General features: G+C 38.0%; 1 protein-coding gene across 2 annotated transcripts; it reads left to right on the top strand.

The window, feature by feature from the left end:
• The first annotated feature begins 180 nt into the window (after positions 1 to 180).
• Positions 181 to 27,634, top strand: LOC143875787 (Major facilitator superfamily protein). Of its 2 annotated transcripts, none has more exons than XM_077377391.1 (9): positions 181 to 548; positions 685 to 829; positions 10,064 to 10,232; positions 10,479 to 10,737; positions 20,237 to 20,325; positions 25,984 to 26,166; positions 26,266 to 26,351; positions 26,443 to 26,527; positions 26,933 to 27,084. In XM_077377391.1, exons 1-9 carry the CDS (start codon positions 341 to 343, stop codon positions 26,960 to 26,962), a joined length of 1,254 nt encoding a protein of 417 aa, XP_077233506.1. In that variant the 5' UTR covers positions 181 to 340; the 3' UTR covers positions 26,963 to 27,084. The 2 variants fall into 2 exon arrangements, with proteins under 2 accessions (XP_077233506.1, XP_077233505.1); XM_077377390.1 differs by lacking the exon at positions 26,933 to 27,084 and adding an exon at positions 27,152 to 27,634 and having other exon boundaries at positions 183 to 548.

Here is a 27,634-nt window from a genome sequence, read left to right as displayed (position 1 = left end):
TTTGACTAACTCATCTTGTCTTCTATCATTTAATAAGCTGTCAAAGGTTGCTACAGTTGCCCTGAATCTCACAGAAAGCCAGTTTAAAATGAAAAGACAAGGCGATCTTGTGCAATTATTAAAATATGGTAGTGCCAATATCAATACTATTCTCTACTTGTTCATGTGTTTTGCGCACTGCAAGACTCTAGTTGATTTCCAATCGCCCGTTAGATTAGTAGTTCTCCCAACTTCCTTCTTCATTTCCCCCAAGATTTGGCTTTCAAGACCTTGTAACCGTTTCACATGCTTCTCTCAAACTCATCTCATTTTTGTTTTTTGAGATCTTCATCTTTTACCAATGGGCGTCGTGATAGAAAGTTTAGTTTGGGAACCCAATCCCCTATTGTATTTCTTCCTATTCTCTTCATCTCTGGCCTCAATTTTCCTTCTCCCTTATTTCTCCAATAACTCAACCAAAGTCGATCTGGGTCTAGTCTCTTCGACCATTCAATCCCCTTTTCTGCGTTTCCAAAGGCGTTTCTTGCTTGTTTATTCTCTGGGTTCAGGTTAGTTCTCCCTCATCATTGATTTTTGTTCATTTTTTGCCATTTTTCTGATGTGGGTATGATCGAAAATAAACGATCGGTTATTGCTATCTCTAATTCCCATCTCATTGTTTCTTTGGTTGTTGTTGTTTTATAGTAATTGAAGGGCTTGGATTAGTATTGGGAGAGTTTGAGTATGGTTATTATGGTTTTAGTAGGGAGCAGATGGTGGTGGTTCTCTCAGTGGGATGCGCCGCTGCGCTCCTTGTTGGTACCTTTTTAGGGTTGCTTTCTGATTTGATGTAAGTTGACTGGTTTTTTTTTTTTTTTTCCTTTTTTTTGAGTTGTTTCTATTAATATTCCTTCAATGAGTGTTATTTTCTTTTCTCTTGTATGTTTTTGTTTCTGAATAATGTGTAGTTATCTACAAGATCTTCTAGATTTTCATTCAATTGGCATCTTTATACGCATTGGTCTAAATCAGATTACTCATAATTTCATCATTGATGTTGCTAAAGTTCAGTTCAAAGGAGAAAGGACTATGATATAGAGAAAATGCAATTCATGTGAAGTTTTTAGATGTACTTGACCTGAGATGCTTGTTTTACCATCTGCAAAATTTCAACTTCCAAACTGAAACTTCAATTCAAATGGCTGAGATTCATAAGAAGGGATAAGAATAATGCTTCGTCCACAAGTGACTCTGGTCTCTAGCTACCAGACAAATTTGATGTGTCAAAGAAAATGATGGTCAAATACAAGAACAACAAAAGGCAGATGAGTTTACTATCTAGCATTTTGAGCAATGAAACCAATTATCCCAGTTAATATTCTCATCTGGCTTACAATGTCAGCCAGGAGCTTTTGGGTCCCGGGAGTAATTAAATAGAGTGATTTCCATGTTACATGGATTCTTCTGAATGGGCAACATACTCATGTCGGACACCTGTCAAATTCTAATACTTTAGGGTCCTCTACGATACTTCTAGATTTCTTTTATCTATTTTTGCTGAATGCTACTACCACAACTTTACAATTACCACATGTTTTGAGTTTTATCCATCCTAATAGTAAATTGTTCATATGAAAATAAAACATTGCATTTACTAATTCGATTAAAAATTTCAATATATTACTTGTTTCACCCATATTATTATGTTAAAAAATTAAATTTTGAGAATTTATTTGAATATTTTAGCGAATCTGCGAATCTTTCTTTTTTAGGTTTGTCAAGTCTGACACTCGAAACCCTTGTTGGATTCCGACATTCGTATCCGTACTGATGCAACATATGTGCTTTCCTAGCCATCAAAGAGTGCCTCTACTGGATGGTACATGGGCACTTTTTACCTATCACGCTGGAAATAATCCTGTGGGGTGGTTGCAGTTGTGAACTTTCTTTTAGTAGTGATATGGATAGGAAGATAAAAATTGTTGGCTTATATCACATTGAAGGTAAAGGATACCTCCTATCACAATGTCCTAGGATTGAGTGTGACTGGTGGTATGATTTCAAATGATGTAGGACATGTCATCCTTGCATTCATGGGCCAACTAGTATTTTTCAGTGCTAGAGGTGGACGTCCTTTCTTTAGCATCTAGAGTGAAGCTCAGTACTAGGTCTTAGCGGATGACAATTTGGATTAAATGGGACTCTTGAACTCCATTAGATGGTGTGGACCCCGATCCGAAGAGAGGTGGGGGACGAGCCCCCAACGGCCTCTTGGATCATCCACGTGTGAAGGAGAGCTCTACCAAGGAACTCTCGAAACGGATGCCACCCTCATAGCATAGCACGAGTGACGATATAAAAAGAAAGGGATATGTCTTGATCCGGAGCAAAGGCTCGAAACCAAGACATACCTAAAATAAACTCAGAGTCGCCATCCATGGATAGGCCATGGAACCCCAAAAACAAATATGCTCTGTGCAATGGATAACCAGAAATATGTATAGGCTCGTGCCGATTACGAATGGAGAAGGTCCGAAGATCACCTCCAATTCGTCCGAGTACAAGCACTTGGTCTCTTATGCCATTTATTATTAACCTTGAAGAGTTTTGAGCGAAAATCATGTAAAATGGGAACAAATATCCTCAAGCGGACGTCTACCTAAACATGCATGACTCGATTATGGAATAATAAGTGCACACAAAATAATGAAAGAAGTGTCACCTAAGCATAGCTAGGTTATGAGTGTCATGCCTAACTGGTGTCTAAGTTCTGGTGAACAAACACATGCATGCTACTGCTAAAGGTATAAAGTCTGTACAAGAAAGTAAGAAAACACAACAAAATACACAACATGACAATACAATAAATCCTAAGACTCTAAACGATTTAACCCGAGTCCTTGGATGGTCTAATGTTCATCCAAAGAAGCCTACATATCCCTGCCTCCACAAGAATCAGAGTCACGTAGTTCTTCGCACCTATTCTAAACTATGATGCCTAAGACATTTAGACCTCTATCCTAGATTCGATATAAAAGACCAGACTAGTTATTAAAACTTTTTGTGCGATTATTTAAATTCCAATAGATTGTCGATTTTAGGACACCCTATATGCCCTAACTAAATGCAGGTTAGCCCTAAGCTAATGTAGGTGGTTCTTATAACCTATGTGTAACTAGGCTGTGTTTCCTAAGGAAAACAAAGGGCGGACTAGCGCATCCTATTCTAGTCATCAATCGGCGATGTGGATCGCCAACTGACCGGACGGAGGCGTTCCTATAATTCTAGGACAAACCCCTAACTCTAAAATAAGCACAAACAAGCACACAACAAAACAAAGACCAAACCCTAACTCTAAAAGTCTCTATCTAGGACAAAGTCCTAAACTCCAGAGGAAGATTTTTCGAAAACAGATTTATGAAATATTTTTATACTTTTTTAAAGAGTTTGAATGATTTATTTACAAAGTTTGGCTGGACTTGGGACAGAGATCCCAAGCTGCACTACGTACCTCGTGGAAGAGGATCAAGCCAACGTAGTTCGAAACGAACTCTCCTAATTACCACTAAAAAACTTAACACTCCAAATGATTTAATCCTTTTGGTGTTTTAAATGTTTTTGATGTTTTTGAATTTTAAGATATTTCAATATTTTTTGGATTTTTAAAGGTTTTAAGTATTTTTGGATTTTGAATTTCTAATGTTTTTTGGATTTTTAAAATGTTTCAAATATTTTTGGATTTTTAATTTTTGATTTTACTCTTTTGGTCAAAGACATAAGGGAACACACGAAGCAACACCCTGGGCCAAACCCTAGGGCTAACAGGGGAAACTCCTAAACCGGGGAAGCTAATGTCCCAAGAACACTGAAAACAATCTAACATCTCAAGCAACCAAAGCTCTATTAGACTGAGATAGTCCCTAGCAAAGAAGAGCTACGACTACACTAAGGAGAAACTCCTGATTAATAACACTATCAAAAGCGAAGGTAAATGAGTCAAAAACTCTTTAATAATACCAATAAAAGAACAAATGAGTCAAAGACTCTCTAATACTACCACTAAGAGGACAAATGAGTCAAAGACTCTCTAAGAAAAACCACCAAAAGGATGAATGAGTCAAAGACTCTCTAATAAAGCCACCAAAACAAAGGATGAATGAGTCAAAGACTATAATAAAGCCACCAAAATAGGGGGTTTCTATAAGTGAGGCAAGGCATGCCTCCTATGGGTAAACTCTCTACTAAACTAAAGCGAACTCCCAAAGAGGGAGATTCTAAATGATAAGGCTTGTCTCCAAAGGAGGATCACCTTAAAGAGACAGAGTGTGTCTCCTAGTATAACTCTCTAATGAGACCACATTGGTCTCCTAAATGAGGGCTTTAGATGACCCTTTTATTACTCAACAGAACATGAATGTGATATCAATGTACAAGTAAATGGATTAAGCTACTAATACAAAACACTGGCTGTGAATATAAGTAGATGAGCTGAACTAATTTACGCAGAATATGGCATTGAATAACAAGTGCTAATGAATATACAAAATCGATTAAGGCCCTGATGGTATGAAGGGGTTTGAATTATAAGCATCAAGGTTAACTAACAAGTTATCATATAATTCGCAGAAATTTACCATAACCAATGACTTAGCCCGAACTGTATTTTCCTCTTATCATAGTAAATAAAAGAAAAAGTAATAAAAACTTACACTATCTTATCATCATAAGGATTCAACCAACTGGAAGAAATACGTAGACAAGAAAAACAAGTCTCGTCTAGCTCTCTTTTGTAACATAATAAATGAAAGATCACACTGAATATATTCATTCTATCATATGCTGACCAAAAGAAATTTCTAACTTAAAAGATGATGGAAAACTTTAGAATGCTTGTATTTAAGATACAAAGCTTTGGCATCGAAGCAAATCCAAGTGATTAGAATCTAGATCAAGACAAATAATCTGTAAATGCTCCAACAAAATATAATATATATCAATGAAAACCATTTTTACTAAGTTGTGAAAATCATTTTTGATAAGTTGTATCACCAATTACATTCCATACAGTATCAGAACAGGGGATATATCATTTGACTGAAATTGAAAGAATTACTCCAACCCCACATCCCTTACTTAGGTCAATAGTACTATGGGAAAAAGGATGCTTGCATTACAGAGCAACTATCAATACAAAATTCGATCAACAAAGATATTCCCTTGATATGCTATGCATGAGCACCTATCTAAATGAACAAGAATATGCCACTCTATCCCACGTGATCTAAATATGATGAATCATATACTATTTCTCATAAAGAATAAAGTATAGGTGAGTCAATTACTCATTGAAGTTATGACATTTCAAAGAGAAGAGTCAACTATACGAACACACTTCTACATGGATAGGTTCAACCCAATAGTTCACATCTTGCACTTGCACACATTTGTCAATTCATTATATCTTAGTTTCTCACGCTCAAACCTGTACATTTATATTCACATATCATTCCTCCCCTGTTTATTGATTGCCCCCAACGCATACACATTCTCATGCTCATTGGGGCTACTACATACACAACACATATATCATCGTACTCAAACTATACACTGCAACTTCTCTTATCTTCCCGACAACGACACATACACAGGAAAAGGAAAAGCCTTGTGCAATATCAAAGATGATATCCACACAATATCAATGACAGCTTAAAATACTAATATCACTTGTAACTCATGGACCTAAAGCATGAATATCAAAAGTACAAACATTCAGGATTAGATTGGTCCGAGAAATGAAATTTTGCATCACTATTTATTAGACCCATAATCTTTGAAATTCAGACACCACAACTGAGAATGAAGATAGAGTGTTATCAAACCACTATCTCAAGGTTTCTTTTTACTGAATCAAATAAAGGACACCCCTGAAACTATGGGTTTATAGCAAAGTTAGATCAAAACACATCCTATAATTCAACTCAAATGCCAAGATCGAGTGGAAATTGACCCAAGTCCAGATGAAAATAGAATGGATGATTGGAAATTAATAGAACATAGCTTATGACCATACAAGGAATATTTCAACACAACCATAGTCCTTCACACAGTAACTCATCTTATTTCCCATCCGTTAACACAGCCACAAAAGATCATTAAACATAAATGACAAGCCAATTTTATGCTCACCTTTGAGTACTAATATCACAAACTTGAAGGCATTAATACAGGCACTATCATGTTTAACAATTGTACTGGGTACCTTTCTTCACCAAGCCAAACAAATTAGAACTTCTATTAAGAAAAATGAAAATCGCATAATGAACTCTGAGAATTCATATAATGAACAAATTATACAGGCACTATCATTGCCAGTTGAATTTACTCAGCCATGAAAATCGTGACTTCCACACGCAATTTCAAACGAGATTATGAAGCACAAACAAAATTCCAAGCTAAAATTCATATAATTAACTCCCTAAAAAAAATCAATAGCAAATGCTATATAGCCAAACCAGATCTGAACTTGCACGAATCTCTATTCATGAGTGGACTATCATTTTATAATCTCAAACGCCAAAGCTTTAAGTCATCCTCACACTCAACAGGATCCTAAGGTATATGTTGTAGCATGAGAGCCACCATTGTCATGTCAAAACACAAACTGAACATATTGTTTTTACCTGAATAGTAAGTAGATTCAGAGTTCTATTTGGGCATGACTATGGTTACTCAGCAAAATGAGGGCTGCTACTAATTCAAAGAACAAGAGAGATTGAGCTAAACTATAATCAGGGCATGTAGCAGCAATAAAATATATGGTTGTACTGATATGATCTCTCTCAAGGACTGAAACAGTATGCCTCTTTTATACCAATGGCAAGGACACTGCCACGTTTCAATCATACTAATCCACTTTGTCTTTTCCTTTTGAACAGATTTTTGATAATCTAAATTAGACAAAACCAGATTGGGAAAATTCATTTCATCATTTTTATAAAGACAAACCCAAATCAAAATTCAGACTCTAACTTGAGAGACACTTCTAGTAGGCAAGGGAAGAGACAGAGCACATAACCATGCTATTTAGACATGCAGGCATTAAAACCAAGTTGGAGAAAAGAGTTTTCTTCTTGACCCAAACTCGGCAAATTTCTGAAATCAAAATTTCCAAACGAAACTCATCAGTAATATGATGCTCCTGATTAATGCTCTTTGGATCTTCAAAACGTAAAAACCAAGACCTGGAGATAAAACTTTGTATTTCCCAAAAGTGAACACCATATGTAGAACAAATAGGAGAAAAAAATGAAAATCAAGCAACCTCTAAGTAACAAAAATCAAACCAACCAAAGGATAGACAAGTGTTCAAAAGGAGGGCCATCAAGATAATCGTAAAATACATTCATGAGCGCATTGGGGAGAGAATAAAGTTAGATCAAAGAAGCACAACAACATAAGCTTACCTTCTCTGTAGATTTGGAGCTAACAACCGCCAAGGAGGGGGTGGAGACAAACGTTGGAGACGACGGAGCGATTGGATGCGGCGGGGAAGAAGATGCTCGGCACTGGTGGAGTTGCTGGAGAATAAGGTTGTCGGAGATGATGATTCTCGCCGGAGAAGGTTGAAATTGATAGAATCCGGCAAAATGACCGGAGAAGATAGAGAAGAAGGGTTTGGGCAATGGTTCTCTCTCTCTCTTTTTTTTTTTTTACGGAAAATGGGGATGGGTTTAAAGGTAGTAATTAGGGTAGAGGTGGATTTGCAGAGGTGGCTGATGATGCTCGGGTTGGGTTGGGGTTAAGAAAATGGGTTTGGGTCTTGGGTTTTAGAGAAGAAGAGAAAAATGAAGAAGAAGATGGAGATGGTGGTCTTGATTGGTGGTGGTGGCTAGCTGGTTGATGGTGGGAAGGGAAAAAGAAGAAGAAGAAGATGGTGGGATTTGGCCGGAGATGGTGGCTGGTTTTAATGGGTTTCAAGGTGGGTTTGGAGAAATGGAAATGATGATTGAAGGTGGTGTTGGTGGAAATGATGAAGAAGAAGGTGGATCTGAGTGGTGGAGATTTTTTATAATGGAAGGGGGTTTGGGTGGTAGAGAAGATAGGGATGGGGAAGATAGAAGAAGGGTTTGGGTGAAATTAGAAGAGGCTTGTTGGGGAAGATGCCGGTGACCTTGGATTTGGATTTCGGGAGGTGGAGATGATGGGTATTAGGTGAATGGAGGTGGGTTTATGGTCGGAACTGGAGGAGGGTCGGCCAAATTCCGGCCGAAAATGGAGCCGGAGAAGAAGATGGTGGTAATGGTGGGTGTGAAGAGAGGATATGAAAAAATTGGGGATCTTAAGAAGCAAAGGAGGAAGAGATGGTGGTGATGATCGGTCGGAGAATGGCCGGAATCAATGGCCACCTTCTTCTCCTTCAATCCTCTTCTCTCTCTGCTCTCCGCTCTCTGATTTTCTTGCAAAAATGACGTCCCCTTGTTTTCTCAACGAAAATGGGTTTTAAGGGAAAATTGTGTTTCCGATCCCCCTTTCTTTACAGGGACAACCGCCTCTAGTGCATTTATAACTACCCTTTTACAGCCAAGGGGGTGGCTCGGGTGAGAAAATAGAAATAATATATTCAACCCCCTTTTGTTCAATGGGCAGCCCCCATGGGGTATTTGTCACTACCATTTCCAAAAACAAAGGTGGTCCTGATTGGTAAAGCAAAGGGGGGAAATATTATGTAAAATATCTCTTTAGAAGTTGATCTCAACCCTCCAAATCCCCTTTATGTTCAATGGTGGGGATTGAGGGCCTTTTAACCACCTAGGACATCTCAACTAATCCAAGCCCTAAACCACGACTAATCTAGATAGGCTCTAATCATTACTTGGAAAGGAAGAAAGGAATCTTCCTTATTTACGAAACTGCCCTGCTCTCGGATAATGCACCCCCCTGATTATGTAACCCACTAATCTGCACACCTGCATATCCTCCTAGACAGCCCCTTATGGTAAATTTAAACTGGCTTTTCAGGCTCTAGCACACCCAATTTTCTAGCTAAATCGCCACTCTTATGGATTCGCACTACGCTCACTATCCCGGCTCGTTGGCTAGGCAAACGTGCTCGGATCTTGACGAAATTTTGCAGGGACCCTGGTGGGATCCTAACCTAACTTAGGATGAAGTTTGGGGTCCTAATTCACTGATTTGGGTAGGTTTTGCACAAGCGACGCGAACTTGGGTCCGATCAAAATGGGGTGTCTACAGATTTCTTAAGTGAGATACTTTGCCAGGTCGCCCTCATGGTTTGTCTATGTTCTTTGGAACTTCACAACATTTGCTTAGTGAGTATGAGTTGTTTATCATGAACAAATTACAAGGCTAACAACATGTAAACCTTTTTTTAACATCAGACGCAAATCCAGATCGAACATTTAACTTCTCGAACTCCATTAGCCTTGAGGGAGTTACTCTGTCTTCATGATTTTTCTGCATATTTTAGGTGCTTGCTTATCTTGCTGTCTGTCAGGAATTCGAGACTGCATGCCCCACTTAGAGCCTTTTAGTACCTTTGCCGTTGCCTTCTCTTTTCTCAAAATAAAAAAAAATTATTCCAAGTGGTAGAGAAATGCTTTTAGAAGTTTATATGGTCATTTAAAAAAAAAAAAAGATTATATGGACTCAATTCTTAAATCACGGTCTTTCATGGGGCTTCGTGGGCATGCCTAGTAGGAGGAAAATTGTGGCATTTGTCACGTGGAGAATATTAGTCGATTTACTCTCGTGAAGCTTGCCTGGAAAAGTGTTTGATGACTTATTCGGGCACCCGCGTATAGATGTAATCATGTAAATACTTGTTAGAACCAATTATTTTTCTGTTTTCTATTGTTGTCGTTTATAACTAACCAGTCATTTGACATTCAATGGACGTGTATTATTATGTAGATAATGTGAATTGTTAGATATTTGTCCTTGTAACTGTGGGGGAGAAATTTAATACTAAGGAATTTTCTTTTATCATCTCAACAATTTATCGAATTCAAATCTTCATGCTTGACCTTGAAACAAAAATTCTGACAACTGGCTGGTGTATTTTTAGAGGTCATAAGAAGGCTTGTATGCTATTTTGCATCCTCCACCTTCTTGTAGGTCTCTTGAAGCGTGTGACCAAGCATCCAAGTATCTGGATACCAAGTATCTGTTTGGCGCTTGCCTCTTCAGTATTCTCGTTCAGTTTTGAATCATGGATGGTAGCTGAACATGCAAAGGTTTGTGCTAAATAACATTGCTTTTGACCTGCATTATGTAAGGGAAATGTTATTAGCACAAACTTATTTTGATATATGCTCGAACCCAACTATTTTTCTCTTTGGGAAATGTAATAACCTTTTGACAGCTCTTTGAATACTAAAAGACAAGATGGGTTAGCGAATATATCAAAGTATGGTTGTGCTGATATCATTTCCCTTATGTAAATATATCTATATGTATTAATGACTGATTCTTCTTTGCAGCTAGGTGACATGCAAGATTTATTAAGTGATACTTTTTGGTTAATGACTCTTTCTGAGTCCGCATCTCTCATTGGTAGCCAAATGCTTGCAAATTTTGTAGTTGGTGGGGACATAGAAAACAGAATTGTTTCCCCCTTCACTGCGGCTTCCATTTTGACAATGATATGCATTTTTTGTATAAGTAGAGAATGGAATGGAAGTCCACCAAAATCTGACATCTGGGATTACAAGATGGCTTTTTCAGCACATATTCTCAGTGGTAAGAATCCACATCTTCAATGCAGAGATCATGCCAATGTTGTCTATTGCATCTTTTGCATGAATTATTTCTTTTTTCCATGATTTATTCTTCTAAACATGAAGTACATCTGCATCTTCATACTTGGTGTTTGATTAAAGAGAATGAATAGGGCGGCTGTTTTTATAATGCTAGCGAATTAATAAAAAAGTATGAGCAAATATGACAAAAATTTAAAAATAAAAACATAGGAAACATTTGTATTTTCTCTCTCTTTTTGGTTAGTAACCCCTAATATGGTAGGGAATTATCGCAAAAGGTTCTTGAGTAGTCCCAACATTATATAGGCTTTTGGTGCCATGTTGCGTTTGTTGTTAGTTAGGGTTTCTAACTAACTTTCTCTTTGTTTTCTCTTTAGTTTTTTCTTCCTTGGCTTTGTACCAGTTGTTATGGGAATGAATAAAAAGAAAGATCATGCAGGTTTTTGATGAATTTCTTGGAGGCTGCACTCTAGGTAGAGGCACAAGAGCCACATTTATCATCCTCACCCCCAAAAAATATGGAAGAGGCACAAGAGCCACATTTATCATCCTCACCCCCAAAAAATATGGAAGAGGCACAAGAGCCACATTTATCATCCTCACCCCCAAAAAATATGGAGCAGAAAGACTAAAAGTTTTTTGACCAATTAGTCTGGAGAGTAGTATTTATAAAATTCTTGCAAAAGTGTTGGCATGCACACTCTAATTGGCTCTCCAAGGGATAATTTCTAATTTACGTTGCACATTCGTCAAGGCGGGCATATTTTAGATGGCGCATTGCCGCATTGCTAGCAACTGAGCGCATTGCTTTCTACCACCTAACGGCTATTTCAGCAGTCTTGTGCAAAGTAGACATGGAAAAAGCCTACGATAGGGTGGAATGGAGATGCATGATCACATTATGACAAGAATGGTGTTTGGAACTACATGGAGAGAGATCGTCAAACATGGGTTTAATTTCCTCTGAAACCGACACGAAACGACCTAAATGTTTCCATTTCCATCCCAACCGAAACCGAAACCGAAACTAAAATGACTGAAACACAAACTAAAATTGTAAGTGTAATAGTGGTATATTATATCGCATATGAAATTTGGTATGTACTAAATTATCAGACGTGCGACACTGCCTGTCACTAGGTGTTTGATGGTTTAATCATTTTGGATGCTTGTCTTGCTATCATTCAAAAAAAAAGAAAGATGGTTGTCTTGCTTATGTAATGGTTTCTAAGGTGTATTTGTACTTATTCTAACATTTCTTGAAGTTTCTTGTTTAAATTCTATCATTTGCATATGTTTTCATATGTTTCCTTGATTTTATTGGATTTCCACCAAAATTTCCAACCGAAACCGAAACATTTTCTTTTCCATGACGACCGGAACCGAAACTAAAACAAAAATTTAAAACCTAGTCGTCAAATAGATGCTTGATCCTTATTAATGGATCTCCCAAAGGTTTCTTCAAAACTTCTATAGTCTTTCCACAAGGAGACCATTATAACCTTTCCTATTCACAAATTTAGTAGAATTCTTGAGTAGGATGATGGAGAGGGCTAAATCAGGAGGTTTGATTGAACCATTCAAAAAAATAAAAATAAAAATAAAAGGCTTGAATGAAGGATTCCATACTGGACGTCCTGAGATAGAAGTATCCCACATCCAATATGAGGGTGGCACTTTGTTATTCAGCAATTCAAGACCTCACAAATTTAAAAATTTCAAGGTGGGTATCCGATTTATGAAGTAATATCTGGTCAAAAAGTGAAGTTTGTCGAGTCTGTAGTTATGAGAATAGGATTGGGAAGCCAAATATTGGGGTGCAAGATGGGGGTCTCTTCCCATAATTTAGGCCTTCTACTATGAATTGATAGACATTCAAAAATATTGTGCGACCGGGTGATAGAACGAGTGGAAAGAACACTTTCCACTTGGAAAATGGTTTGCTTTCTTTAGGAGGGAGAATGACATTGATCAAAGCGGTTTTGACTAGATTACCACTATACTTTATGTTGGTCTTCCTCTGTCCGGCTTCTGTCATTAAATTAATAGAACATCTCCAAAGAAATTTCCTATGGAATGGCAAGGAAGAAAGAAGTATCATCTGGTGAATTTGGGTGTGGTATCTAGGCCTTGTCGATAGGGAGACCTTGGGATCCAAAGGTTAAAACAATGAATAAGACTTTACTTAGGAAATGGCTTTATTTGGCGAGAATAGAGATCTGCTGTGTGGAAGGGTGATTAAGGTGATAAACGGATATGACCACGGAGAAAGGATACCTATTGATGAATTTAGAGGATAAGGAATTACAAATTTGTAGAAACATCATGAAATTCTTGATACTCTTTCAGAAAGGAATTTGATTCAGACTTCAGAGTAGGTGATAGAGAGAGAATTAGGTTTTGGTTTGATAATTGGTGTGGGAGAACTATTTAAGGGACGATTCTCCATCGTTATTTAATGTGGCTTCCTGTAAAGACATCTTGGTGGTTGATTCTCTTTGCAGAGTGAATGATGTAGTGTATTGGAACTTAAGCTTCAAGAGAATTTTCTTCGGTTGGGCAATGGATGATTTCATTTCTCTCCAAGAAAGAATTATTCCAATTAACATAAGTCATAGGGGTTTGGATGAAAGAGCGTGGAAATGGAATCCATTGGGTCGTTTCATCGTTAAATCTTTCTATGAACATTTGACCCTAGGGCATCAGTCACCACCTTCCCATATGGTTGAGAAAACCAATTCCCATCTGATGATAAATGCCTGACCTTCCCAGATCGTTTGGAAAACCAATTCCCATCTGAGGATAAACGCCTTGTGTTGGTTCGCATGCCTTAATAAGATTCTTCTGATGGATCATCTTCATAACACACGAATGATTATTGTCAACCGCCCTATGCCTATCCGACGCCAAATCAATTGACCACCTTATGCATCATTGCAGCTTTACCCGTGATTTGTGGCACTTTTTCTTTGGTCTCTTTGGAGAGTGTTGGGTTCTTCCTGAGCAGATCGATGGTCATATTGAGTCGTGTAGTTTTGTCCCTTGATCTTCTGCTGGAAGGACTTTTTTTTTTATGGGCAAGCTGGGGTTAGGCTGGACCCCTACCAGAAATTTAAACTTCTAGAGGTAGGACTTTGTGAAGCCCATTCCTGGTTGTCACTATGTGAATCGTGTGGAAGGAAGGGAATACGAGAATCTTCAATGGTACATCCATTGGTGTGAGTAGTTTACAAAGACAATCTTCTCGGTTGTTGTCCAGTGGGCATCAATACTGTCTTTGTTCAGTGGGATTTCGGTGACTTCGTAGGAATTTGGATTAGTTTTTGCTCGCTGTCGTGCGGCGGGCACGGGGGCTAAGTCCGCATGGACCCTTCCACCTCGTGGGAGGTTGAAGCTGAACTTTGATGGCTTGAGTCTTGGTAACCTTGGCTTGGCAGGTATTGGGGGATTACTAAGAAATGCAAACAAGGAGGCGATATGGGCATTTTCAGGCCCTATGGGTGAGAGCCGAGAAGAATGCTGTTGTGTTAGATGTCATGGCACTTCTTAGGGGGGTTCATTGCGCATTGCAGGACCAATTGCAACACTTGATCATGGGATCAAATGGGTGAGAGACGGGACACCATTCCTATGGCGCTTTATGGAGGCCATTGAGGAGATTCGGTATTCTTTGGAGGGACTTGATTTAGAGATATTTCATGTGTGGTGGTTGTCTAACTCGAAGTCTAATGCTTTGTCGAGATCAAAAGCTGGTAGAGAGGGGATTCTACTGCCAGACTACTTACCACCCTTTTTTTTTAATTGTTAGACCACTTACCACCTTGAGAGTGTATTGTTTTCTGAGTCTGCTTTTTTTTTTTGAATTGTTAGACCACTTACCGCCTTGATAGTTTCTTTATTACACTTTTCTGATTCTGCTTTCTATTTTCTTCTTCTTTTGAGTTGTACTGTACCTTTAGACCAACTCGGTCTTTGAGTTGCTTTTTTAATAAAATATTCGTCATTCAAACAAAAAGGACTAATGTTATATAAACATCTTTCTTTTCAGATTTATGAGATGGGATATTGGTGTCTCAGTGGGATATGAATCATCCATGCTTCTTTGCTGGATTAACCTCCAAGCACTTCTTTGTGGTTTTACAATGAGGATATCATTCTATCTGTAGGGGGCTCGACATAAAGTTCTGTAGATGCCAAGTTGCTTCTCTTATATATATATATATATGCAGCCTCAGCACTCTTCTCTTATGATGATATGATATGAATGAAAAAACTTTGCTTATGGATATATTTTATTCTATTTTTTATCTTGATGGGAAGTCTTGATTGTGTGAATGTGGGAGGCCTTCGGTTATCCTTCTCTTCTTTCTATCTTTTCAAGATATTCTCTAATCTTTCTCTATTCGCTTTGGTTCGAAATTCAAGGTCATCAATTCTTGTGATTATTAACTAATTGATTGCTTGTTTTTTAGAGGGTTTTTGATAGGTGCATCTATAAAGACAATATGAACAGGTCAGATCTGTTATTCAATGTTCAGATTGAATCAATCTAGATCAAGTGTTGATCTTGAGATCCCAACTGTCGTATATAATTGATCTCTATTGGGATTGACGAGATTAACCCTAATTTGGGGTTTCAAGACATATTGGAAGATTGGATTATGTTTGTTTTAGAAACTTTGAGAAGCTTGGAATTTCATCACGGTATTGAAACAATTTGCATGAGTTTAAAATAGACTGGGTTCTCCTTTATAAATTTACATCTGAATGCATATCTCGAACCATGTCGTGCTTCGAGCAATCCTTACTGCTACCATAGTTATCTTTTCTTTCCCCTTTACTAGTAAAGATTGTCATTTATTGGAAAAAGAAAGCAAAGGAGTTTTTGACCAGAAAGGATGGTCAAACCCATGGTGCATAGGAGGAGATCTTAATGTAACCAGATTTATTGAGGAAAGGGCTGGAAGTAGCAGGAGTACGCCTAAGCTCCTAGCATGGTGGCTTTCTTTGACTTCTTGAATAGAAATGAGCTCCTTGATCTTCCCCTGATTGGAGTCCAGTTTACTTGGTCTAGAAACCAAAGTAAAATCTAGTTAGATTGGTTTTTGCTTTGACCTCAGTGGAGCTCCCTTAACCCCGACTCAAGCCAAAGTGCCATGGTGATGACTGTCTCTGTTCAATGCCCAATTTTATTAGACCCTCAGTTGGAATCATGGGGGGTCGATCCCCTTATGCTTTTAGTTAGCATGGTTAAAAGCTCTCAAGATGAACGAAAGGTTTGCTGGTTGGTTGCAAGAACCTGACACTTCAGGTTTGGTTGATGTGGTGATAGGTCAAAAGCTTCGCTAAGTGACGAAAAAGTTAAAGGAGCAGAATCGGGATAGTTTTCGAAAGCTGGAAGGAAGAAAGTCCAGTTTGCTACTTCGTATCCAGGAGATAAATTAAAAGGAAGAACTTTAGCCGGTGTTGAGGAAGTGATAGAAAAAGGGGAAATCTAAAGGAGTATAACAGGATAGTAATGCAGGAAGAAATTTCTTAGAGACAAAGATCCAGAACTAGATGACTAAAATATGCCGATAAAAATATATCGTACTTCCATGGGATCACCAGTGCCAAAAGAAGGGGAAACAAGATTTTATCGTTGCAAATAGAGGGATCTAGCTATGAGGATACAGTGTTTATATCAAAGGAGATTATGAAGTTTTATTAGGCTTTATATTGTACCGAGAAAGGGTGTCACCCTAAGCTAAAAGGAATTGAATTTAATAAGCTCGATGAGCTGGATGAAGCTTTTTAGAGAAGCCTTTTGAAGAAGAGGAGATCAAGAAAGTTCTCTTCTCCTTGAGTGGAGACCACACCACCGGGGCTGGATGGTTGTTTCCTTTCTTTCAGACTTGTTTACTTGCCTTGTTTAAGTCCTTCTATGAGGCTTGGTGTTAGGCAGAGTACGGGCACACCATTCGTTGTGTTGATATCTAAAGTTGAAGGGCATAATAGAATTTCAGACATTGTCCAATTCGTTTGGTGAGGAGTATTTATAACTAGTGTTGGCTAAAATTTTGACAGAGAGGTTGAAGAAGGTGATGTATAAAGTCATATCCATCAATCAATCTACTTTTATCCACGGACAACGGATATTGAGATAAGGCTTAGATTGCAAATGCGGTGGTGTGTTATTATTCTAGAAATGAGTACTAGGGTATCGTGTGCAAACTACTGAACACGGAGAAGTGTTAGATAGAGTGGACTGGGAATGCCTTGACTACCTAATGGGGCGTATGGGATTTGGGGCTAGGTGGAGAGCTTGGATAAGTAGAAGTGTTTCTTCAACTTGCTTCTCTATTTTGATAATGGTTCTCCAAAAGGGTTCATTAAATCTCATCGGGTCTAAGGTAGGGTGACCCATTATCCCCTTTCCTGTTCATGACAATTGCTGAAACCCTCAATGGATTGTTCGATAAAGGAAGAAGTTGTGGTCTCATAGAAGGATTTCATGTCAGGTCCCAGGGCTAGAAATTACTCACCTTCAATATGTTGATGATAGGCCGTTCATTAGCAAGGCAGATGAGGACAAAGTTATGAACGTAAAAGTTATTCTTTGGTGTTACGAGGTCGTTATAGGGCAAAGGTACAAATTCCACTAGTCGAAGTTGCTCGGTATCCATCTCATTGATGATGAAAGAGATAGATTTGCGGATTTATTAAGGTATTCTGTGGATTATTTTTCTACGAAATATCTTGGCCTACCTTTATGCGAAGAGAAATCGAAGAAGAGGGTGTGGGATTCGATTATCAAAAAAGTGAAAAAAAAGCTATCTTCGTGGAAGCAAAACCTCATCTCGCTAGGCATGATCACTCTTATTAAGTTGGTGTTAGGAAGCCTTCCAATATAGTTCTTCTTCCTGTTCAAGTCCCTGATAGGAGTGATAAAACGCATTGACCAGCTTCAGAGGATCTTTCTTTGGGGGAATTCATATATTAAGAGAAAGTTTCACCTCGTTATGTGGGAGAAGTATGTAAACCCATGAAGGTCCAGGGCTTAGGTTTTTGAAACCTTAGGGGCATGAATAAGGCATTGCTTGGGAAGTTGCTTTGGAGGTTTGGGGAGGAGAGAAACTACTTTTAGTCTCGAGTCATAGAGCATAAGTATGGAGCTTGCCAAGGAAACTGGATCTCAGACGATAAATACATGAGTTAGGTTTGACTATGTGGAGGGAAATCCTTGGATGAAAGCATAAATATTTAGAAGGGATCAGATATAGAACACACAAGATGGATAAGATCAGGTTTTGGATGGATAGATGGTTCAAGGAGGTGCCTTTGATGGAGATGTTCCCCGATCTGTATGTTGCAACCACAACTAAAGAAGTAAAGTCCAAGACTTAGTTGAGTGTGTAGATGGGCATATATTTTGGAAGGAAAAGTTCTGCTAATTTCTTTGATAGGGAGATTGACAAGGTAGCCTTGTCCGTGAATGTGTTAGAATCCTTATTCATAAAGAAAAAAGCGACAAAAGGGTTTGGATATGGAACTCCTTTGGGAAATTTGGCGTGCTTATTCCTACACCTCCTAGAGTGTGCTTTTGGATAGATAGCTTTTGTGGATAAGATTATGATGGTCAACCACCTTAGTAATTGGAAGGTTTTAATTCATAAAGAAAAAAGTTACAAAAGGGTTTGGATCTGGAACTCCTATTGGAATTTGGCGTACTCATTCCTACACCTCCTAGAATGTGCTTTTGGATAGACAGCTTTTGTGGATAAGATTATGATGGTCAACCACCTTAGTAATCGGAAGGTTTTAATTCATAAAGAAAAAAGTGACAAAAGGGTTTGGATTTGGAACTCCTCTGGGTAATTTGGCGTGCTTATTCCTACACCTCCTAGAGTGTGCTTTTGGATAGGCAGCTTTTCTGGGTAAGATTATGACGGTCAACCACCTTAGTAATTGGAAGGTTTTAATTCTTGATCATTGTGCGCTGTTGGAGAATCAACAGATCATATTTTCTTGCAAAGGACATTCTTAGGATGTTTGGGTGTAGTGGGTGTTTCCTTCTTGATTTGCCGAGTTTTTGGACTGCTGGTCCTTTGCTCCCTTGCCAAGGGAGAATCTTGTGGAGGGTGTTGTTGTTGGTTACCATCCGGGTTATATGGAAAGAGAGGAATGCTCGTGTTTTCAAAAAACTCTTCTAAAGGACCTTATTATATCTTCATGAATATTTTATCTCTAACTATCATGCGGGCTAAGACCTTGACTTGCTATAAGTATATATCTAGTTATGATTAAACATGGCTTTGGAGGGAGATTTACTATAGCGAGGAGACGAATGGAGCACCCTCACCCCGTTGGTCTCCTCTGGATCCGGGCTTGGTAAATTAGACTTTGAAGGGTCGAGCATTGGCAATCCTTGATGTGCTGGTGCGGGAAGTGTTCTTAGAGATGAGACAGACTCCACTAGACTGACTTTCTCTAGCCCAATTGGAGTTGAGGACTCTAATGAGGCAGAAGTGAGGGTGGTATTGCACAACATCAGGTTCATTGATAGTGTCGATCTGGCACGATTGATTGTTGAGGGAAATTCTCTTAATGTAATTAGATGGATGGGCCCAAGTAGCCCTCATCCTTGGAGGTTTCTGGATGTAATCAAAGAGATTCATGATCGAATAGAGAGGTACTCGCTTCAGTTTTTGCACATGAAAAGATCGGTTAATAGTGATAATGATAGGCTGGTCCGATTTGGAATTTTTCGACTCTCTTCCTCATTGATGTCTTTATTTTTGTAGTTTGTTTCTGGTTGCTTACCTCTTGACTTCCTTTCGTGTATTTAGAGGCCACCTCGATCATTAGGTTCCCCCCTCTTTCTCTATTAATATACTTCTTTACCATTCAAAAAGGATATAATGTTAGATGGCACTCTCTTTTGGAAGTAGTTGTAGCTATGGCACCTTGCAATTATAATTATTGTGGCAAATATGACAGCTAAATTTACAAGAAAATGAAATAATAGTCCTTAAATTTGAAGGAGTACACCACAATGAAACAAAATTGCCATAAAAGCAAAAATAGGGGACATAGAAAACACGCTAAAGTTTACTGATCTGGACAAGTTGCCCTGTCTGCCTTGTTTTTGTATGTTGCGCGTGATCAAGTTCTTAACAATGTTTGAAAACAATTTGAGCGAACCTATTAAATTTGTAATAAGAAACCTTAAGAAAATACTATGTTATGTCTTTTTATGTTTATGCACATCAACCAATTTTACGATAGGGATGCATCCCCATGAAAGATGTATTTTGGCAAGTGTTTAGCAAAATGTTCAAATACTTTTGTTCATGTAAATTATTCATTTATTTAATTGTTTTGGTCCATTTGGCTTATATCTGTCTATCTATATATTAAATTAAATTATTCACAGAAACTCATTATAGACATCATTTTGCATCTTTTTATTTTATTTTTTGATTTCTTACTTTTTACAGATAAAAGGATATGGCTATTGGCATGGGCGCAAGGATGCCTTCATTTTGCCATGACAATCTTTTGGATTCTATGGGCACCAACTATAGTGGTATATTCTTACTAGAAATAAAATTCTATAAAATATATTCTCATCTTGACTGATTTTTTATTAATTTATTTATGATAGTAGGTAAACTGCATAACTTTAGTATTGATATCCTTTATTGTCCATAATCAAATACAACTCATAGTTTGGAACTAACAAATGGTGTTACTGTGTTACATATTGGTGTCAAGGTCTGGGTTTTGTCCATGGTTTTAAATTTCCATCGAAACTGACATGAAATGACCTGAATGTTTATATTTCCTTCCCCACTGAAAAGCATAGCGAAACCTAAACTTATATACTGAAACGAAAGCCGTATGTATATTAGTGGTATGCTATATCAGTATGTGTTACATAATTATATTTATATTAATTGCATGTGAAATCTGTCGTACGTATTATATATAAATGAGGAGTATGATTGTGCGCTCGAGCACATATAAACTTATATACGCTCGAGGGCCCTAACACATGGGTCCCACATTTTTTGTGGTGATCGAAACCATTCATTTGCAAGGCCCTTACATAGATAGGGTGTGTACAAAAAATCAGCTCCATAGGATCATCCTAACCCATCCAAAAGTGGAGGGCAAAATGTGCAGATTTGTGGACAAACAGTGTCCGTCCATTTTGCCCTCCACTTTTGGATGGGTTAGGAGGATCCTATGGAGCTGATTTTTTGTACACACCTTATCTATGTAAGGGCCTTTCAAATGAATGCTTTGGATCATCCTAACAATGTGGGCCCCACATGAGTTTTGTGCCCTCGAGTGCATATAAGCTATATGCGCTCGAGCGCACAATCATTTTCCTCTATATAACTATGTATATGAATTGTATGTGAAATGTGGTTGGTACTGAATTATGAGACATGCACGACAACACATGAATAGGTGTTCAATGTTGTTAAACCATTATGGATAGTTGTATTGCTTATGTGATGGTTTCTAAGTGTGTGTTTGTGCTTATTCTTGCATTTCCCGAAGTCTCATCTTAAAATTCTATCATTTGCATATGTTTCCATACGTTTCCGTGAATTATAGAATTTCTATCCGAAATGTTTCCATTTTCGTGGCTAGCTAAACTGAAACCTAAATTTAAAACCTTGGTTTTGTCTTTGCGTCATGCGTCATGCTTCAAGTAAAAGTGTTGTATCTTGATCAATTATTGAATTAAAATGTGAGCCTTGCATGATGTGAACTATCCTCCATTTAAAAAAAAAATGTTGTGAACTATCCTGGACCAAACCTCTCAGTTAGGTAGAACCTTATCAAAGGTGATTCCAGGACTATATGAAAATAAAAGTGCTGATTGTATTGCTGCAAATCTAGTTTTCCGTAAGAGAACCAAGCATATTGAAGTTGATTGTCTCATTATAATGGGCAAGTTACTTCGAGGCAAACCATCATCACACCGTAATTGAAAGTGAAGTCTAATTGTCAATTGTTTTCCCAATGTGTGGGGAGAGTTACGCATTAATTGTCATGTTGACAAGTTGGAAGTGAAGGTTCTTCACTCACTTTGTTGAGTAGTGTTTTGAGTAAAAATAAGTGTTCTAGAGTAGACTGATACATTTTATGTACAGTTAATTTTTGGTTACTTGTTTTTTTTGTATACTCGCAAGAAGTGGGAATTCGTATTGTGCATTCAACATTCCAATGAATGACTACCTTTTTTGTTTTTTGAAATGGCCAATGAATGACCACCTTGCAGCTTGATCTATACATGGTATGTACGTGTACGTCTAACAATTTGGGTACAAGGTCAAAGGGCCTAATTGCCCTTACTAGATACAAATAATGCAAGGTATGTTCATGTAACCTCTCTTAAACTCATTGTGGTGCAAGACAGAACATTGAGACTTTGGGAAGCAGAGATGTAACCAAGCTAGAGAAAGAAATTTCGTAAAGAAGTATGCGATCTTTTAAAAAGGATGCAAATGCCATGGAAACCCCCCCCCCCCCCCCCCCATCTAGGCTAAATAAAAATACTAATAAATCAAATCAAAAAAGTATTTCTTATGCTGAAACATATCCGCACGAATTCTTCGTAGCTGAACCATATCCAACCACAAACACCCAATCAGATAACACCCTCACCAATGAACAAGGTACCTCCTGTGAAATCCATAGCGCATCTCGTCATATGATCGTCAATATCGTGAATAAATTGTATCGAGAAAATATTGTCACTAGAGCCCTCATGCTGTTGAAGTGATCTCTTTGAAACTTGTCAACAATCATCTCATACTTCTCATTACTCACTCGCAGTTGCTCTAACTCCTCTTGTTGTACCTCCTTATACTGAATGAAGTCTTCGGCCCCAGCACTACGTCTCCTAGGGTAGGATAAAGGGGTACGATTTCGGTGTGAAATATTATGGCCACAAGTGGTATCAAGGGAGTGTGTAAAGGAACCATGGTAGGTAGACTCTAGCTGGGATAGAGTTGTTCCATTGATGGTATTTCGCTAGCTAAGCATCTCAACAAATATCTTAGTCTGCGCTCAATCCTGATCAAAGATGCAACAATGAACTCGAACCTACTAACGTATCGACTCATCCTTGCCCCTGTCGGGGAGCATTGATTCTATTAACTACCGTTTGGATAGGACAATCCAACGGACTCCGAAAATAAATGTGGCTCCTAAATAGAGACCAAGATGACTCGAAACTATGGAAATTGACACCTAATTGACCACCCTATGACCTAAGACAACGTTAGAGACTTGATTCATATGATCATATTGCCAATGTCTACTAAGCAAAAGATGATATGCAACTATAGTAATAACATCACGCCATATCTTCTCTCTATACTTGTTACTGATGAGAAATAAAACCAAGCTACATTTATTGACTTTTCCCTCGTTTCCCTCCTAAATTCATGAAAGCTTATAAGGAAGTGGGTGTTGTTTAGTAATAATTTGAAGTACAGAGAGAAATGATGTCTTTTGCTGTTGACAATCATCTTGCACACCTTACCACCACTAGTAAAAGTGGTTTGTAAGATATTCGTCGTCAACCAATCCTCTTCGACCAGATGACAAGAGGTTCCCCATGACTGCCATATAAGAGGATTGGTTGGCTAAAGTGCTAAACTAAGCTCTTCAGAAACCTCATCTAGTTCCTTCGCATGACCCACCCCATATTCTAACTCTCCTTCTTCATTTGGTAGTTGTCTTCCTCTATCCACAGAATGTTTGACATTCTCCAACAATCTGAAGAGCTGTGTCTATCTTCACCGCACTTGAAGCATTGGATCCTTTAGCTGCTATCTTGATTTTGTATCATAGGACTAGATGTAGTTGACCTTTGTCCTGGTTCTGTACAACCCAAATTGATCATTACGGGTTCCTGTTTCTCTGGACACGGGTGTAGAATCTCAACCTCCTTGATTGGTGTTGAGATTGTTGTGTATCCGATTGTACGGGACGACTCTAGCTCAGAAAACACGCCTTGTTTGCTACTTCTCCACAATCTATCAATTCCTTAGCCTGAAAGCTTCCGTGGAATTTCAGAATCTCTATTTTCATATTTAACTTCCATCTCGCGCAATGGTGAAGTTTTATCACTTCACCTATTAACATTCAAGTAATAGATCTGAGGAATTTTCAGATCTTTGCATCAATAGATCTAGAAACCATAGCGTCGATCGATCTTTCAGTTTTTTCAGTTGTAAATGTACAAAACGTATCCCCAATATACATCCAGATAATCGCTCCTATCAATTTGAAGGCTACCCATTTTTATTGACTTCAAGCTCATTCTGCATGGGAATCTAAGAATGACAAAGTAAATGATGTGGATTAGGAAGGATTTTTTTTGGAAAGTCCTATGAAAATTCAACGATGGCAATATATTGGATTGAAGATGATCTCCGGAAGTGACTTCCTTGAAAATCCAATGGTTCAAAATACATGGTTTAAGAAGGACCTTCTTCGGATAATCCTTATTTGAAATCCGTGGAAATGCATTGGATTGAAGATGAACTTCTCTGGAGACACTTGAAAATCCAACTGCTCAAAATACATGGATTACGAAGCATCTTCCTCAAATAATCCATTTTTAATAATCCAATGGTGAAATTAAATTGGATTGAAAAGGATATCCTCAATGACTTCCTTCAAATTTGGTACTTCAAAATACTTGGATTTGGAAGTATCCGGTCTGTAAAGTGTTTCCATGAAGATCCAACAATAAAGTTTTCATCTATCGAAAATGATCTTCCTAGAGGGTGGAGAATGCATATGAACAAAAAGATTCCCATTTGAAAGATAATTTATAATGATCCCCTGAAAGAAACATGTATGGGGCAGGATGATTTGTAATTCAAGGGTAAAATTAATCAGTTCTCTATGAGAAAGATCAAAGATCTTCAACTACCAAAGAGATGGACTTTCTCTTTCTCTCATGAAATCTTCTATTCTGTAAATTTTGTAAATTTAACTTGTAAGGAACCTCTTGATGGATAGTCAGTTCAGAGGTCTTTTTTCTTGTTGGGAGGAGGAAATTATGTATGTTCCAACATTATTAATAAAACCTCTTTTAAAAGGGGGAAATTTTATAAGAATATTTTCATGTGTTTTTTATGCATAAATTTGTTATGAAAATAGGGTTTCACTGCTTAAATTTTATAATTTTGAATTTTTATGTTTGTTAAATGTAAAATGCTAAAATTAATCTTAAGAAAAAGAGCTACGTCCTACTGTTTTTTAAAGAACTTGTTAAATAGAAAAAGAGCTACGTCCTACTGCTAAAATTAATTTACGAAATAGATTTCCCAAATAGGAAACACCCATAAAGCCAGACTCAAGCATGTTTTTTCAGGGATGACCCAAAGGGAGTTTCATAGTAACTATGGACCACTCATCATGGCATAACAAAGATCGTGTCGGTGATGAAGTCAAAGGCCGGTCCATCTACATTTTTTCACCTCTTGGAAGCCTTTGGTTAGAATGCCTGCCACTTTAGGCAAGTTTCCCTTATGGACAGGTTTCCCTTAAATCTTCCGCACAAAATCATAGATTAGGAGTATCTTCTACTTGTCCTTTGAAAATTTCTCAGCTAGTCAAGTATGTGATTAATATTATTTATTACTCTCACTAGTGATTAACAGAATTTATTATGGTGAATGCTCCATCTTTTAGGGGCCGTTTTGATACGCGGATTTTAGAATCTTGGATTTCCTCAAAATCCTGGATGGGAGACAAGAGAAGAAGTAGACCGTCCGTTTCACTTCTCTTTAGAATCTTGGATTTTAAGTAAGAAACCCAGGTTTTAGAAATCTCTTCCCTATCCTTAGATTTCCAAAACCTGGAAACATGGGATGATCTCCTACCCTCTCGCTGACGGAAAGAAGGGCGCGAAATCAGGAAATGATGGCTGGTCTCCTTCCTCTCGTCTCCCATCTATTATTTTGAGGAAATCCAACATTCTAAAATCCGCATATCCAAACGGCCCCTTAGGGTTTTTTCCCTAAAAAAAAGGAAAAATCCTTAGCTCAACCAACTTGCATTCTATCTTTGCTTTATCTCCTGAATCAGCTCCTTATAATGATGCTGAGTATGTAATTCTGCTAACTCTACTTGTTTGGGGTGATTAGATCTGCACTTTAAGAGTAAGCTCAAGCTTTCTTATCACTTTATTTTATTGTGGCCGCAGGCCGATGGGCGAGAGGTGCATTTAGCAATGATATACCCATGTTTACTGGGCGCAAGAATGCTCGGGAGCACAACAGTCCCATGGTTCCTTAACGGGCCATTATCAGTTCCTGTGGAGGATTGCCTTATATTTGCATTCATCTTTGCTGGCCTAGCCTTGTCTATAGTAGCTTATGATTATCAGGTATGGCTTTCTTGAATAGGTGGATGAAAAGCTTTATGATACAATACAGAAGTTTGTCGAGGTGATTAAGGAGTTTAAACCGTGCAATTGTATTCGCAGGAAATTGGGTTTCTTGTAACACTCTTTTGCATCTTCCATGCCTGTGTTGGCCTAATTTTACCTTCACTTGCAAGATTGAGGACCAAGTAAAGCCAAAATTCTTGTTTCACTTTTATGTAATTGTGGTTATTGGTGGTGGTAAATTAATCTTTCTCCTGCATTTACTGTTTACGGCAGGCTTGTACCAAACGAGTTGCGTGCAGGGATGATAAGCGTATCTATGGCGCCTGCAAATGCTGCAGTTTTATTTGTTCTGATCCAAGTATGTTCTTTCATCTAAATTTATCCACCTTGAAAAAATGGTTCTCATTTCATGAAGTTATCAGGATAAACTAAATAGAGTTCTCTAAGTGTCATTTATCATGCTTATATATCTTCATTAGGGACCATTGTCTCATTGATAGTTTCTGGTTTTTAGTCTTTGTGAGGAACTTTGCTAGTTACCTAGTAATAGAAAGATGAAGAATGATGCCACCATCCGGTTAGTACATAAGCCTGTTGATCTTGACTATGATGGGTCACTTCTTGGGTGGGCTATAGCCCAAAAATTGTCCCAATTGGATGATCGTAACCATCTGACTAGTGGAGTCATATTATGAACTTACCCGACTAGTGGAGTCGTATTATGGACCGTTTCTCATAACTGATTTTGACCACGCAAAACCAGGTAATTGATCAGAAGGATGGGCATATCTGATCAGCACAATTTTTGGCTATGGCCTCTCCCAGATGTGATGGAAGATCCAGATTGATGAGTATATATATATATATGCACCAATTGGGACGATACAGTTGGTTTTTACACTGGTTTTTCCGTCTTTTGTTGTAGTTCTATTGATTTGACGAATGGAACCTGTCTAAACCTTTGATTTCTATTCATTTTCAGGGTGGGTATTATAGGAATCTTGGGAATGCAACTATCATGGCGCTCCCTGTGTTTGGGCTGTTTACTGCTGCTGGTTGCATGTGTGCATTGAAACATTGGAAGAAGCAACTTAACCAAAACTGGCACACATTGTGAGTTCATATCAAACCCAGATGCTGAATTTAGCTGGAAAATCCAGGGAAATTGTTTTCATTCAGTGGAGACAGATTGATCAATTGAGAGAAAATTTTTGGCGTCTTCTCAATCAAAACAGCCATCGTGTACAGTTTAGAATCATCACATTCGATCGAACCCAGATACAAAATTAGAAGGTAAGCTTTTGGCTTTTTAATTTCCACATATCTGTTGCCTTGTTGCTGTTATAGATCTTGGTATTAACTAGGACCCGTCGGTGCGATCTTTATCAAGGTGTTGATTTTGTCCACCAATAACTAATTTTTGCTTATGAGGAAAAGGAAGAAGAAAATATTCAATCGGCTCTGA

This window comes from Tasmannia lanceolata, unplaced genomic scaffold (assembly GCF_043159265.1).
Source record: "Tasmannia lanceolata isolate RefF3 unplaced genomic scaffold, GAP_Taslan_0.1 ptg000004l, whole genome shotgun sequence".
NCBI lineage: Eukaryota > Viridiplantae > Streptophyta > Magnoliopsida > Canellales > Winteraceae > Tasmannia > Tasmannia lanceolata.
This window is presented reverse-complemented; position numbering and strand designations above follow the sequence as displayed.

Coding starts and splice junctions, on each gene's coding strand:
- LOC143875787 (XM_077377390.1), top strand. CDS start 341: ATGGGCGTCGTGATAGAAAGTTTAGTTTGGGAACCCAATCCCCTATTG. Junction 830..10,063: donor GGGTTGCTTTCTGATTTGAT/GTAAGTTGACTG, acceptor GTGTATTTTTAG/AGGTCATAAGAAGGCTTGTA. Junction 10,233..10,478: donor TGGTAGCTGAACATGCAAAG/GTTTGTGCTAAA, acceptor TCTTCTTTGCAG/CTAGGTGACATGCAAGATTT.